This window comes from Lactuca sativa, chromosome 8, assembly GCF_002870075.4.
Source record: "Lactuca sativa cultivar Salinas chromosome 8, Lsat_Salinas_v11, whole genome shotgun sequence".
Lineage (NCBI taxonomy): Eukaryota > Viridiplantae > Streptophyta > Magnoliopsida > Asterales > Asteraceae > Lactuca > Lactuca sativa.
The window spans coordinates 293,941,952-293,958,825 of NC_056630.2; the positions used below are offsets into that span (position 1 = coordinate 293,941,952).

The 16,874-nt window shown below is 36.7% G+C and overlaps 1 protein-coding gene across 1 annotated transcript; it reads right to left on the minus strand.

Moving 5' to 3' along the window:
* Nucleotides 1–1,039: 1,039 nt before the first annotated feature.
* Nucleotides 1,040–7,255, minus strand: LOC128128007 (uncharacterized). The gene is made up of 9 exons (XM_052766761.1): nucleotides 6,787–7,255; nucleotides 5,450–5,970; nucleotides 5,116–5,345; nucleotides 4,485–4,611; nucleotides 3,746–4,088; nucleotides 3,358–3,598; nucleotides 2,720–2,955; nucleotides 2,239–2,396; nucleotides 1,040–1,105 (listed from the first exon to the last, which is right to left on the minus strand). The coding sequence occupies exons 1-9, from the start codon at nucleotides 7,253–7,255 to the stop codon at nucleotides 1,040–1,042; spliced, it is 2,391 nt and encodes a 796-aa protein (XP_052622721.1).
* Between the last annotated feature and the right edge of the window lie 9,619 nt (nucleotides 7,256–16,874).

Consider the following 16,874-nt stretch of genomic DNA (forward strand, 5'->3'; position numbering starts at 1 on the left):
TGTGATCGTGTAAGAACTTTGTAGATGAAAAAGATTGGTTTGAGAAACAAATTGTAGCTCTGTTATTTTCAGACTAAACATAAAACTCTTAACTCATGTGAGAACAGTAAGGTAGCTCATTTGACTAATGTGAATATAGGCCAGACTTGGGAAGAAATTTTCATATGAAATATTCATTAAGGCTTTTGTAAACACACATTGTGTCCATTGAGGCTTCAGTCAACATGCAGCAACATGCTTCTAGGGACACCTAAACTAGTACATAGGTTTCGAAAGATTTACCTGACTCTAGAATTGAAAGCATCAACCAATGAGATTCATCTTTGTTATCTGAAATCAAATATTAGAACAAAACAAAACAAAACAATATATTTTTGTGCTTTTTGATTTTCCAAAAATAAAAGAAAACAAGTAAAAATCTTTTTCTTGTGTTTGTGTTTTTCGAAAAGAAATGACAAAACAAAGAAAAAATCTTTTTGATGTTTTTGAATTTTTCGAAAAGAAATGACAAAACAAAGAAAAAATATTTTTGACATTTTTGAATTTTTTTTCGAAAAGAAAAAATATGTACCAAACTATTCGAATATGAAGCATGTCGAAGCGTTGACTAGGAACAGTAACCTTTGACTTTTGACAGCTGTCCACGTTTCACTATCCTTTCAAACAGACTCCCCTTCGATCATTCCAAGTCCACCCAAAATTCTCACAAATGATTTTTTATCTAAGGTTTTTGTGAAAATATATGCCAATTGAACAGTAGTTTTCACGAAATGCACTTCAATATTACCATCTTCCACATGATCTTTTATGAAATGATAACGAAGAGCAATATGCTTGCTCTTCGAATGTTGCACAGGATTATGACAAATACGAATTGCACTTTGAGAATCACAATATAATGGAATTTTCTTCATATTTATTGCATAGTCATGCAATTGAATTTGAATCCATATTATTTGTGATGTGCAAGCTGCAACAACAACATATTCTACTTTTGCAATGGAAATTGAAACACAAGTTTGCTTCTTTGACTGCCAACTCACCAATTGCCCATCAAGTAATTGACATCCTCCACTCGTGCTTTTTCGATCAAGATTGCAACCACCTAAATCAGCATTTGAGAAAGCATGTATAAAGAATCCAGTTTTCGAAGGATACCACATTCCTAACGAAATCGAGCCTTTGAGATAACGGAAAATATTTTTAACTGCAGTGAGATGTGGTTCTCGTGGATTTGACTGATACCTAGCACAACAACAAACATAAAACATAATATCAGGCTGACTTTACGAGAGGTAATGTAACGAACCTATCATGCTTTTGTAAAGAGTTAAATCAACTGATGGTTTATCTAACGAAGGTGTAAGTCTAGTTCCTGTTTCCATTGGAACTTGCAAATTTGTGCTATTCATCAATCCAAACTTTTCAAGCAGATTCTTCGTATATTTTTCTTGATTGATAAAAATACCTTCTCTATTTTGACGAATATTAAGACCAAGAAAATTATTTATTTTTCCCATCATACTCATCTCAAATTTGCTTTTCATCAAATTTTCGAATTCATTAGACAAAGCAGGTTAGTAGAGCTAAAAATAATATCATCAACATAAATTTGAACAAGCATTAGATGATTCCCAACTTTCTTTCGAAATAATGTGGGATCAACTGATCCTTGTTTAAATTTTGATTGTTTTAAGAAAGATGTCAGAGTTGCATACCATGCTCTTGGTGCTTGTATTAACCCATAAATTGCATTATCTAAAACATAAATACAACTAGGATGATCTTCGTTAATAAAACCTGGAGGTTGTTCTACATACACAGTTTCTTCGAGTTCTCCATTCAAATATGCACATTTTACGTCCATTTGATAAACATCAAAATCTTTATGAGTTGCATATGCTAAAAATATTCGAACAGTTTCAAGTCTTGCGACAGGAGCAAAGGTTTCTTCATAATTGATACCTTCTTGTTGTGAATAACCTTTAACAACTAATCGTGCTTTATTTCATATATATCCTTGTCGGTTTTATTTTTAAAAGTCCATTTTAACCCGACAATCGAAACATCTTTGGGTTTAGGAATTCATTTCCAAACCTTGTTTCGTTCAAACATATCCAATTCAGATTGCATTGCAACAACCTAATCTGAGTGTTCCATTGCATCCTTAGCTGTATTTGGTTCGATTTTTGAAATGAAAACATTGAACATACAATATTCTTAATGAGTATTAAGTACCTCGTTCTTTTCACGAAGTTGAGTTCTTGTTAAGACTCCAATTTGTGGATTTCCAATCACTTGTTCCTTTGGATGATCTCTTATCCGTTTTTCGAGTGGTGGATATGAAGGATCAAAATTCAAATGTGCATCATCGTATAAATCTTCATTTTCTAAACCTGCATTCGAAAGATTATCATTAATTTCGTGACATTCATCATTTTGATCAAGACTTATCGTATCATAGTTATTTTTATTATGTTGCTCCCCTCATTTAGACTATTCTAATCCAAGTGCTCCCCCTCCACTGGACTAATAGGCATACTTTCGCAAACTCATGGAGAATTCGATGTTGAATTATTATCAACAATAATTTGAATAAGTTCTGAATCATCAATATTCTTCGAAGATTCAGATTGTTTATTATCATTCGCATGATCTTTGGCATTCACATCCCAGTCACGAACACCAAAAATTAAATCCTAATCAAAATCAGATGAACCCATAATTTCAGATTCATCATTTGATTCATTAATAATCTGCCTTTGTTCGAAAAGTTTGTCAACTTGTTTAACATAATAATCATCAAAAGTAAGATTGAATGTCTCTTCTACTTTTCTTGTGCGCTTGTTTAACACTCTGTATGCAACTGAATTATGCGAATACCCCAAAAATATTCCTTCGTCAGCCTTAGCTTGAAACATCGAAAGATAATCCTTGTGATTCATTATAAAGCATCTACAACCGAACACATGGAAAAATTTAACATTTGGTTATCGGTTATTGATAATTTCATATGGAGTGATATTGAAACGTCGACGAATGAAAGAACGATTCTGAGTAAAACATGATGCCGACACTGCTTCGGCCCAAAAATATTGTGGAAGATTCGCATAAGTCAACATTGTTATGGTTGCTTTGCAAAGTGACATGTTCCTTTGTTCAACTACACCATTTTGTTGTGGTGTATATGGTGACGAAAAAATATGCAAATTTCCTTTTTCAATTAAGTACGAATCAATCGTTTTGTTCTTAAATTCTGATCCACTATCACTTTTGATGTTTTGAACACTTTTCCTCAGACATTTCTCAATTTGTTTGATAAACTAAATCATTGTTTGACCTACTTCGGATTTTAACCTGAGAAAATAAACCCACATAAATCGTGAAAAATCAACAACAATAACGAAAATGTATCGTTTCTTGTTGAGAGTTTCAACAATTGATGGTCCACAAAGGTCAATATGACGAAGTTCCAACGATTCAAAAATTTTCAAATCTATCACAATTGGATGTCCTTGTCGATGTTGTTTCCCTTGTTTGGATGTTGCACATAAAGTATCATTATCAAATTTTAATACTGGCAAACCTTGAACACGATCTTCATTAACCAAAATATCTAAATTTCGAAAACTTCAATGCGATAAACGACGATGCCATAACCAGCTAACATCAGTTGTAGCTTTCGAAAGTAAACAAATTAAAGGTTTCCTAACAATTGGTTTGATATCAAGAGTAAACATATCACCATATCGTTTTGATTTCAGCAACACTTCGTTCATTTCAATCTTTGAGATAATATTTCCCGCTTCGTTAAACACAACTTGATTACCAGTGCCCACAACAAGCTGTGAAACACTTATAAAATTATGGTTAAGTCCTTCGATATAAGCAACACGATTTACTGTGAATTTTCCATTCGTAACTTTGCCATATCCTTTGACTTGACATTTGTGATTGTTTCCAAACTTCACAACTCCAGCATTTTCCAAACTTCGAAAGTCTTTCAAATTTTCTTTTCGACCAGTCATGTGACGTAAGCATCCACTCTCGATATACAATTTCTCATCATATTGCTCATCACATAACACCTGCGATCAATGAAGGAATTTTGGTACCCAAGGCTCTTTGGGTTCGTGGAAATTAGTATTAAAAATTGAATGTAATGCATAAATTTGAACCCAATCATAAACTTTACTTTTGAGACTATTAATTAAGTCTACATCACTAGGTAAAGGAATCAGAACATAAGTTTTCGTTAGTTTAGGATTGTCACTGACATATGCCTTCGTCTTCTTAGATTGTGTTTGAGCATTCTTTTCTTTTGAAACCGATTGCCAAATCTTTACCGAAACATTCTAATCTTTCAAAGATGAGCTTTCAGTCGTCGAAGTATTTACATGATTTTCATAAGCTTCTTGAATTTGTTGTTGAGAGTATTTCCTTGATTGATACATTCAACCTTTTCCTTCAAGCCAGTGATCAACCTTTTTCTCTAGAGATAACCCTTTTGTGTACGAAACCTTTGAGGGTTGTTTCATCGAAGGATTTGGAAAATTCGGTTTTTGTGGAATAAAATCAGCATTAGATTTTGGACGAAATGCATGAGCATATCTACCATTAATTTTGTTATCAACATTTGTATATGAAGAAGATATATTTTGAAAATGTTTTGGTTGATATGAGAATGATTTTGATTGTAAATTCTGATTTTTCGAAAATCTTTGTTGTGAATGAGACAAAAAACGATTTTCAAACTTTTGATTTTGAAATTGTTTTGATGAATGATTAGTTCTTGAAGAAAATGATATTTTTCTAATGTTTCGAAAACTTGTTTTGTGGATTTAATTCAGACATTGATGTATTTCTTTGAGCGGGATTTTCCTTTTTATCTGAATACGAAATCTTGTTCTAGCAAATGTAGTCTTTGTGTTTGCAAATGTTTTCGATGTCAAACCATTTTTTTTCACTTGAGACTCAATGGTTTGCCAAAAAATCTTTTTTTATGTTTTCCTTTTTGAGATTTCATTTTCTTTAGAAAATTTGTCAATTTGTGCTTTGAATTGTTTTAAATTTAATTTGACACCATTTTTTTCCACAACAACTTGTTTTAAAAACACTTTCACAATTTTAGATTCCTCAACCCATTTGCGTTGAGGTTTTTGTCTTTGAAAACCATACGAATTCTTTGTTAGATTATTTTCAATAATGTTTTGATTTGAAAAGTATCCTTCTTCTATTGTTTTCTTGTTGGCTTCCTCAACTAATTTCTTAAACTCCGGTTGAACTTTTTCAACATTACCAGTAGTAACAAATACTTGATTTGGGAATCTAACATCATCAGTGCACTTGAAATTCAGATAAACCATAGTATTGGTTTCCAAATAATGAGCTCCTTTTTCGGACAACCTTTGTCGAATTTGTCAGTGTCTCCCAACACTTGATTAAAAACAATTTGTGGAATTTCATTTTCTTTCGAATCATTGTTGGATGTAGGCTCCTGTTGAACTTCATCATCATTTACATCATCACTGTCATCCGTTTGACTCTCTCGGATATCCACAAAATTAGAATAAAAAACTTTCGAAGTTGAAGGTTTGTCAGTGTCAATCTTAACATTCGAATTCTTAAATATTTCTTTTCCTCTAGATTTTGATGTAACATTAATGATAGACAACTGACAACAATCAACATCCTCAATATCACTAATTAGACTAATATTATCAGAATTATCATCAATATCAGAAAAATTAGAATAAGAATCAGATATCGAATTCTCAGTCTTTTTCAAAATTTTGATTTGTTCAGATTTAGTCAAAGTTTCATTCACTATGTTAACTAATTCATCTGAATCAAGACATTCATCAATTTTGACAATTCCATATGCATATCTATCATCAGTAACATTGTCAAATTCAGCAATATTTTTCTCACAATCATACGAAATATTATCAACCTTCTCTCTTTCATATGCTAGAAAAGGAAATAATTTTCTATGTTGTTCTTTGCTAATGTTACTTGAATGATGCAATGCAGTAAGTTTCCCATAAAGACGTTTAGCAGAGTTACAGTAAATGTTTTGTTGAGCTCAAAGAAGTTTTACATCACTAAAAAGGGAATCTCTATCACACATGATGTTTGTAACCTGCATTTCTAAACATTATATTTTGATTATTTTCGAGATTATCTTCTTCTAAGTCTCTAACAATTGTGTTCTAAATTCTTAGCTTCATTACTAGCGGACACCACAATTGAATCAAAGTAAGCAACAATATCATCAAAAGCAACAATTTGAGAATTATATGCACTCAAAGGAATATTGAAAGATTCAAGAATAGAACGTACTTTTGTTTTCATTGGAGACTTATCAGCAGATTTCGATATGAAGCATCGACCCTCCACCTCTTCATCCGAATCATCCTCCATTTTCGTATTCATAGCACTATGCGTAGGATTACGCATTTCCTCATCATCTGAGCCCGAAGACCAGATTTGATAAGTGCCATCATCTTCCTACTCTCATCTAGCCACCAAGGACATGTTCTTCGCCATCGCTTTCACTTATTCTAGCCTTTCAGAATAGTATGCTTCGTCTTTAACTTTGTTCTTCCTTTCCTCCTTTTTGCGAAGCATGCTATCATTTGCTAAATGATTGGCTCCATTTCAGTAATGACAATCTACACCAGAATCTCCTTTCAGCTTTCTTTCATTCTTTTCCTCAACAAATTTCCCATCCTTCTTTTCAAACTTCTTCTTCTCCTCTCCTGCAGCCTTTTTCACAAAACTTACTTTTGCTTCGTTTTGTTTTAAATTCGGATTGAACGGTTCTTGAAAAACTTTTTAACTCTGTTGTTCGAGTAAGAAGAAATTGCTTCATCATTAGAATTAATGATGAATCCTTCTTCATCATTGGAATCACCTTTTTTGATAGTTTCTTTCTCATACACTTAGAAACAAGTGCTAGAGGAACTCCCAGACTGAGCTTCGACTCCTCTGCTATTTCATTCACCTGACTTTCATGAGTCTTCAGTTGATTGTACAAGTCATTAATGGATGATGTGTCGAAACTTTTTTGATTCTTCACCATCATACTAACACTTCTCCACTCCTTAAGAAGTCCCATTAAAAATGTAAGATTGAACTCCATAACAGACCTGATGATTCTATATCGATTGCATCGATAAATTAGCTCATTCAGATGATCATAGTAAACTTCAATAGTTTCACTATCCTTTTGTCTGAACTCCTTTAGCTCCATAAGACACTGTTTTACAGAATTAATTTTTGACTTCTCGCTTCCCTAATACTTCTCCTTGAGAGTATTCCAGATTTCCTTTGCACTCTTACAACCACACACGTATTTGTAAACCACAGGAGGTAGTGCAACTTTCAACTCTCTCATACATCGCCTTTCATTTTTCTTGAACCTTGTGGATTGTTCATCAACAATAGTAGTGGAATTCGAAGATTCGATATTTTGAACATTCAATGGAGGCTGAGTAGTTCCTGAAATATAATTCTAGAGTTCTTCATCTAAACCATTTACATAATCCTCCATTCGATCGGCCCATTGGTCGTAATACTCAGTAATCAACATCAGAATTTTTGTGGAAGAACCTAACAGATGAGAAAAGGAAGTCATCGTGTTCATGTTGAAGTTTAACATTGTTGTACGTACGAATATTTTCAGAAAATTTAAAGGAATTTGAACAAGATTGAATGAATTGAATAGAAACTCAAAATCAAACACTCGATTATGCAAATCAAATGCAGAATCGAATCAAAACTGATGATCAGTGATGATTTTCTGAATCTAACAGTGCAAAAACTTTTGAATCAATTTTTACAATTCAAAAACAAAAGATTCAACTAAAAATCAGATCGCAGTAATGATTCTTGCTCTGATACCAATTGATGAAGTGATAATCGAGTATTAAACAAATCAGAGTAACAGAAATGTAGTAAGAGTACAAGGAGTAAATAGAATCTGGTTTCAACTCAATTATACTTCTCACAGTTTTACAGAGAGTAAAGTAGACAAGATCTGTAAAGACATCTTATCTAACTCTAAGAAATGTCCCTATTTATAGGAGAAGTGAAAGTATACAAAAAATACTAAGGCATGACATTAAGCTTCAACTAAAAAGAACCTTAGTAAATACATTACAAAATATAAAAAGGGTACAGACTTCGACACATTAGAATATATCTTCGACCCTTACACTTTCTCAGTATTGTGCTACGTGGTCTTCAGGATCCGTAGTTTCATCGTAAGGTTTCATGCTAGGAGTCTAGAAGCACTTAGGAACTTTGGTAACGACTATCGTAGGAGTAAATCTTGAGGTCTTGTGACTTGTTGGAGATGCTTCTGGAATGGGTTGAACTGCCCCGTGTATGCTTGAGATCATCCGCCTCAACTGCTGAAGTTCCCTAGCGATGTTTGGACTTATTCCTGAATCAACATTCATAGTGTTAGTAATGATAGTATTGCTATTTCAGAAGTTACTAGAGTCAGGTATTCTAGGAGTATTGACATGCTCATCGAGATCATTGGTCATAGATGCTCGATTGTTTGTAGTTGTCACCCAGGGAGACGCAGTAGTAGCAAGAGCCGTGTTCCAATTTTGATTTCCAGAGGATCCTGCGTTGTCGAAGTTCAAGATCCTTAGTTATACAACTGTGGGCATCGTTTCATGGGATCTTCAAAATTCCTCCTTAATCCTCTCCACTTCTCTAAGTAGTTTTGTAATTTCATCAGGCTGCTGAGTTATATGTTGCATTATTTTCTTTATCATAGCGAAGAGTTTAGCAGTAGTGACCTGAGCATTCAGATCCTTGAGTTCTAAAGATCCTAAACTTCTTTGGTTAGTGACCGGAAGGATGTTTCTCTTGAAGTAACAGACACTTTCCTATGACCAGGGGGTCCACTCGGAGCAGGTGGTAGGTTTTTGTTTGGAGTGGAAGGACCAGAGGAAGAAGAAAGGATCGATTGTGTAGACATGATCTTTCGAGGATTTTAAACACCATGGCCCCACGATGGGCACCAAATTGTTTTGGTAAAAAATTAGACAAATATAAATCAATCAAATTGAATGCGAGCTGTGATGTTTGAATTGTGCAATAGAGTGAGGTAAAGAGAATGACATGATTGTTTATAAGGAAAGCCCTTGATCCTTCCTATGATCTCCGTCACAAAACCTTGGGAGGTGATAATGATCACCTGCCTTGATGATTTTATTAATATAAAACGATGATTACAGAGAGTATTTCAATAAGAACAAGTGAGAAAGATCGTAAAGTAAGCTAAGAGTAGGTAGAGTGTGTCGTGTGCGAGATACATGTGTCAATTTATAGTATAAACTAGCTAACAAGATGTTTGATATTCCCGGGATCCTCTATGACCAGCTTTGTGAACGTTGTTTTATTTCGTATGTCGGGTCTTTAGCATAGTTGAGACGACTCTCTTATGAGAATACTTATTCTCTTGATTATTTCAGCACAAGTATTAATTAAGAACAAAATCTAACCATTATAAATGTTGTTAAATAATAATAATGGTAATAGTTAGGATCCTGAGATAGATGAGGATCCTTAATATCTGATGAGGTTTGAGGATCCTGAATGCTTTAAGAATCCTGGACGTAACAACTGTTAGGTTGTTCAGTTCTCGATAATCAATACACATCATGTGCGACCCATCCTTCTTTTTCACGAACATGATCGGTGCCCCCTACGTGGAACTACTCGGACGAATGAATCCTCGGTCTAGCAGCTCCTGAAGCTGCATAAACAGATCCTGCATCTCGGGAAGAGTTAGACAATACAACGCCTTGGCTATCGGAGCCGCACCAGACACCTAATCAATATTAAACTTCACTTGCCTATCGGGAGGCACTCCAAGAAACTCCTCTAGTAATACATCCGGAAAATCCTACACAATAGGTATACTGCTCATCACTAACGTGGCTTCTACCCTCGCATATGAGACATAAGCCATGAACCCAGAACAACCCTGTTGAAGGAGTCTCCTAGCCCTCGTAGCTGAACAGAGAGTTGGCCCATGTGAGGCGCTCTCTACCTGGATAACCAGTTCTCCCCCACTTGAGGTTCAAACCCTCGCTTGCTAACGCTCGAAATCTTTCATGGCCCCATTGGACGCTAACCAATCCATCCTGATGATCACCTTCAATCCTCTCAAAGGAATCAAAACCATCAATAAGAAACCTCGCCCAGAACATATTCAAGACACTCCTCTGAAATACCCTAGCAGCCCTCACGGTACGATCATTCATAATCTCCACCTCAAGAGGGGAGTCCGGAGTCCTCAGAGCATCTCGAAACTTCTTGACGAGCGCAAGAGACACAAATGATCGGGTAGCCCCCGAATCAAAAAGAATATGAGCCGAAAAACCATTGACCAAAATGATCCCTATACAAGATTATAACCATATAAGCATAAACAATAAAATAAGTAAAACAGAAATAGATCACATACTGATCATGACGTCTGGCGCTGCTCAGGCCTCCTCTTTATTCAACTAAAATGTGTGGCTCTTCATCGGAAGAGATTTCGCCTTTGCCGGGAAGCCATCAGTAGTCCTCATCGTTGTGGGCACAGGCGCTACTACCGCTCCTCCTCCTCTCACCAACCTCAGACAATCGATCTTTTTATGACTGGTCTAGTTGCAATGGAAACAAATCAAACCCTTCTTGGGGAAACCCATGATCATGTGACCCGGTTGGCCACATGCATAATATACCGAGCTAGCTGCTCGGTAGGCTCCATAGTGCGGCTTACCGCAGTTGGCACATTTTCCACGGCCATGCTGGCCTCTGCTGGGAGGATCAAAGGTCTTAGGCTTCTTGGCCTAACCCACTACTTCTTGAACCTGCTCCGACATCCACTTTGTCTGGAGCTCCAACTCAATTTCCTGCTCTCGGGCCTTCTCCACCATGTCATTCAGGGTCTTGCACCACGGAAATCTTAAAAACTCCTAAATATCATCCCTCAATATGGAATGATACCTCATCTCCTTCTTCTCCTCATTCACATCGTACTGCGAGACCAAAAGTGCTCTCTCACGAAATTTGGCGGTGATCTCTGCCAAAGTCTCCGTGGTCTGCGGTAGATCCTGAAACCTTCTCACCAAATGCTGCACCTCGATGGACGGAGTGATCTCCTAATCAAATCCCCTTACAAACTCCTCCCAAGTTATATCATCCACACCCGCTAATCCCACCTTGCGGGTAACCTCCTCCCGCCAGTATCGTGCTCGATCTCTCAACATACAAGCTGTGAACCCCAACTTTTCCACCTCGGGGAAAAAGCTCATGCACTGGGCATTCTCCATGTCTGCTACCCAGCGTGAACTAGTGATGGGATCCCTGAACCTATAGAACCTAGGCACCCCACATGCCTTAAATTCCTAAACGACAAATCTCTAGTCCCAATCTGGTCAGCAGCGATCTCGATTTGGAAAGACCTAAGTTGTTCCTCCATGATCTACATGATGCCCTCCTTGAAGGTACGAAAGATCATTGGGGTAGCGTCATGGATGCCACGAGTAACCTCAGCCACGACATGATTCCGCAACCTCTCAGCAATGCGCTCTGCACTAGAGCCTGAACCTGATCCTGATTCTGATCTTGAACCCAAACCTTGCATGATCATCACCATCCTCAACTGAAAAATACCACATGATAAAAATGATAAGGAATTAAAAAGGGAATCCTCCTCACTGAACTATTTAGAGCATCCAGGTCTGACATTGTTTCGGGTACAGGTCCTATGCTTCAAGTAGTCCAGGTCCAATACTACTTTCCACACTTACCTGTACCTTCCCTAAGGCCCTACCTAATACATGTAATTCACTCAGCCACAAAACATGACCCACAAAATACAACACCAACTTATATCCTAGACTATTCTAGGATTTCTAAATCCCTACTTAACCAGAAAACCAAGCCAATCGTAGCAGGTTGCACTATGCATGCAAGTTATACACAAGTAGGATCACATAGACTGTCAAATAAGCTTCTACCCTAAACCACAACCAAACAAGGAACATGAATAAGGCAGAATTCATCATTCTAGGTCTATGCAATCCTAGACATGTGCAACTTCAAAAGCATACTAATAGCAAGTAATCAATTCCAAAAAAATTTCTAAATATAACTATAGCATGGCTAGCACATCGAGAACACTTAATTGTGCTCAGACGATTACGCACATTGCACTCTCCCCTTTTACTTACGAAAACCTTTTTCAAGAAAATTTGTAACTTTTGGTTTCTTTTTGAAAAGGGTTTACCATTTCCTCAGTTTGTGTTCTGACACACCCAATAGTGTGCCTGAATCACTCAAACCAAGGCTCTGATACCAACTTATAAAAACCCAAATATCATAGGAAATTTTGCATTAAATAAGTAATAATATCAACCACATTTGTTTTCTATAAATCCCATTACATAACCACATTGTTTAAAAGATTAGAGTATTCAAATAGTAAGTGCATATATATTGGGGAGTGCAAACTACGCCATCATGTCGGGTCCATGCGCTTAGAACCAAAAGTACTTGAAACACCCAAAAAAACCGTAAGAACACGCTTAGTGAGTTTTCCAAAAACACATAAACACATAACCAATTATTTCCATGCACACATAAAGATAAGTTTGTCATGGACTCCCTTCATGGTGTTCATTTGGAATGTTATGGGCTACCCCCATGGTCTTGTATCACATTGCCATGGGCTCTACCCAAGGTCTTAGCGAGTGTCATAGGCTCCCTCCATGGTATTCACATCAGTCAATTCAAACCATGGCATAATCAATTACTAAAATCTCACAACAAATAATGGGCCAACCTTAGTGCTTTTGATCCATGGGTGTAGTGAGAAGACTCACCTCAATCTACTGAACATAATAGCTACTCGTCTAAGAGTCTGAAAATTCAGACTGAACAATAATAAATATAACCCTAAATTAGGATTATAATTCAACCTATTCAAAGAGTCCAAACACTTAAGCCTAAGCCCGTCCATGATGGCCCGAAAGTCTTTCCTTTACTAATGGGCCTAGGATCCATGTTAAAAGCTATGGCTACATGGCCCAATAAGCCCAACCAATACAACTATGGCCCAAAACAGAATAACAGTCCACTTAACACTCAATGGGACCAAGCCCAATAAAATCACAATCCCAAACAAAACCCAACCCCATCTAAGGTGCGTAGGCCCAACATACCACTCCAGTATGCTTAGCGTACTAAGCCCCATGGCTATACGTGCAACATATATCATATTTCGCCTGACGTACATGCTAATTATGCACCAACAACCATTAAGTGCTTAATACATGGAATTTCAACTTTAACCTTCAGATCTGAGTTCATTAAGATGTCCTAGGGCATAAAGTTGGCTACTTTACGCCCATTAAGACCTTGTTTAAGACCCCAAGCTCATGCATGGTGTCACACCCCAAAACCGATAACGGCGGAATACATTTCGGGCCGGAGGACGTCATGTACAGTATCATCACAATTGCATAATAGTAAAAAAAGAAACATACAACCATTTCATTACATAGTGAGTTTAATTACAAGTGTGTTCGGTAAAGTTTCAATAGACACCAAAAGTATTACAAAAATAAGAGATGGATCTTGTATGCTCCATCTTCTCCAAAATGTTGCACCTGTACCTGTCTATCATTGACCTGAGGATACAAGTTATTTTGAAAACGAGTATCAGCATAAAGCTGGCGAGTTCATAAGAATTTAGTGTGAATTTTTGTATAAAATGTATTAGAACATATAGTGTGAAAAGCTGGAATTTACATTTATAAGTAGTAGAAAACTCTGGAAAAATCCTATATTTTCCAGAAAATACATCGTAAGTGAAAGACTCTAAGTTGCATGTAAGTTTTATCATTGAAAACTGTTTGTTGTAAAAGTGGGGTACTAAATCTCCAGTACGTAGTGTAGGTAAAGAAAAGTTATGCATGTTGATAGTGATAGTAGTGCGAACTTCCATTAGTAATAGATACTTATTTTACTTCGGGATATTAATTGAGACTTTAGTCTTAGTATTTTAGTGTGGATATAGTCTATTCCTTTTATGTGACCAATAGTGTGAGTAATAGAGGATCTCATGACCTTCCCGGTCATGCACAGTGTAGTGAAGTAGTGCCATCCCTGGGCCTGCTCGGCTCGGACTGAAGTTAACAGTCGGGATCTAATAGTGTCTGCTCCGTATAGATCTATACATGTAGCGTCGCCTTCCTTCCGGAAAGCTCTGGTCACAATATATAGCGCGTAGAGTATCTTATAGAGAGTTAGTGTGTTATCTTCCGAATTAGTGCTTTCTCTTGTAATATAGTGTAGTAGTCTTTTATGTAGTTCGTAGTGTGTTCTCTTATTCGTGTATCGTTTTGTAATAGTATGAATTATAGCATGTATAGTAGTGGCGGTAACAGGGAGTAGTGACCTTAACTATACCTATTATAGTTAACTTAGTGTGTATGGTTCTTGGGAATTAAGTAATATAGGCATCGAATGAGATGAAAATGCTCGTATCTAACACCAATATACATGATATATAACTAAGAAATCAACGACAGTCGAACGGATAACAAATACCCTAAGCCCACATCAAACAAGAACAGGAAATAAGGCGAGCTATCGGTCCTAAGTCCTTCAAGTCTTACTTATATAAATATATTAGTGTGGATACATTTTATAAGAAAAGTAATTTAATAAAAATCTTGACCAAAGAAAACATTTGGAAAATAGTTTATTTTTTCTAAAGTAGTTTTGAAAGCGTAAAGTTCTTTTATAAAGCATAGTCATAAATCACATGTGATTTGAACTACGGATAGTAAATCACATGTGATTGATGCCCATAAAAATGTATATTTGACTTGTATCCCCCCCCTAAAACATATGAAAACATTAGAAAGGTCCATTAAGGGGTATGAACTCACCGTTTACTGTAGGGTTCAAGTTTGCGATTCGTATAGCTGCTGAGTGTGAACGAATGTTTTGAACGCATGCAGCCCCTATTAATCATACGGTGACACATATATAAGTTAGAGTTAAGGTGTTTTCATGACTAAAAATAAGAGGAAATCCTTACTAAGGGCATGTAATTACTAAGACTAAGTGTCCCATGTTCTATACCCAATGATCTATGCAAGTTTAAGGCCAAATATGAGTATTAGGGTGTGTGTATGGCCATAAAGATGAGTGTGCGGCTGGGGTATGCAGCCAGACTTGTGAGTGAGGTTGCACACTAGAGTGTGCAGCTGTACAGGGTGTGTGTGCGGCTGTACACAGGGGTGTGCGGCCGTACACTCCTTGTTCGAGTCCCATGTGTCGATTTTGCAGCCTTACTCTCACTTTGGAGGGTATTATGAGTGTGTGCAGCCACCTGATGAAGGTGTGCGGCCGCACTCCTTCATAGGATGAAGAACACGAAGAACATTATGAGTTTGAGACGTGGATTCAAGTGTTTCACCTCTATGACAAGTAAAATGATGGTGTTCTTCACGTTTTGGGAGTCTTCTAGGTGTTCTTGGGTGGTTTTCTAGAGAGAGAAAGGATGCAGCCAAAAGTGAATGGAAGGGGGTCCTCTACTTTATATAGGGTTGAGTGTGAGGCTGGAGGGGTTTGCTGTTGGGTGTGCGGCTGGCTTGGCCGCACACACTAGTGTGCGGCTGCACACACCTCTCTTGATATGTTTGGTTGGATGTTGTGATGCAACACCCTTCCTAACCCTTCCTAAGGTCCATATCTATGTTATATTTAGTCTAAAGCACTAGCGCGGACTCAATATACTATTAAAAGATGCTAAATTCAAGTGAATTATAGATATATGGATCGATTGCTCAGTGTAAAAGTATCAGGTTGTCACACATGGAATCAAAACAATCTATAAGATGGCACCTTTACGCATCAACCATGCTGAAAGAGCTTAGATCTAACAATCCTACTTTCTGGAGTTGCTCAACTCCCAAGAGAAGGTCCAAGAACCAAAAGGGGACTTCATAACAAAACCTTAGCTCAAACTAACAAAAGTGATGACAAGGTTATGACTTTATACGTCCATAAGTTCCCCAATATGAACTAGATGTAGGATCTAGAAGCTCAATGACACCCAAGACTTGCTCACCACCTTTTCCTTCTTAAACGCTCTCTAAAATGGCCACTAAAACACTCTTTAAGCTCAAGGATCACACTTTCATGACAACTAGGTTTAAGAGATGAAATGAGGTTATGGATTCTGATTAGGGTTTGGTCCAAATGATATAAGGTTGCTTAAATAGGGTGCAAGTCAATATATGAAGGTTTTAGACACCTAACATGTATGCCCTACATACCAGCTCATACTCCCGTTACGTAGATCTCGTGTACGCTAAGAGTACCAAATGTACACCCAACATATGTTGGAAGGGTCCCTTTTGCAAAAATTAAAATACTTGAAGGTAGAAAATGTAATACCTGGATTGGAGAGTTACATGGAAAGAATCAATCATCACCAATATGTGATCACTATAAGAAGCCTAATCATACTATTGACAAATGCTACAAGTTGCATGGATTTCCTCGTAATTATGATTTTATTCAAAAGTCAAATCCTAATTCTTGTATCAATATTATTTCCATTGATCCTCATCTCAGTTTGATAAAGAACGGAGCAATAATGTCATAAATCTCACATATTCACAATTCGAACGGTTAAATGCCATGCTTATAGGACAACTTCCTTTTGAAAATTTTGTCAGTATTACTAATAAAAAAAGAATCATGTGCCCGGTCGTGTCCTTACTCTTAGTTCTGGTTGTTATCAATCCAACATTTGGATCTTAGATACTGGTGGAACT

What these genes read in the sequence shown, in the direction of transcription:
- LOC128128007 (XM_052766761.1), bottom strand. Translation starts at nt 7,255, where the DNA reads ATGGAGCTAAAGGAGTTCAGACAAAAGGATAGTGAAACTATTGAAGTT. An exon ending in AAAATGAAATTCCACAAATT is followed by an intron (nt 5,346 to 5,449) that starts GTTTTTAATCAA and finishes CTGAATTTCAAG; the next exon opens with TGCACTGATGATGTTAGATT. An exon ending in GAATCTAAAATTGTGAAAGT is followed by an intron (nt 4,612 to 5,115) that starts GTTTTTAAAACA and finishes AATTAATGGTAG; the next exon opens with ATATGCTCATGCATTTCGTC.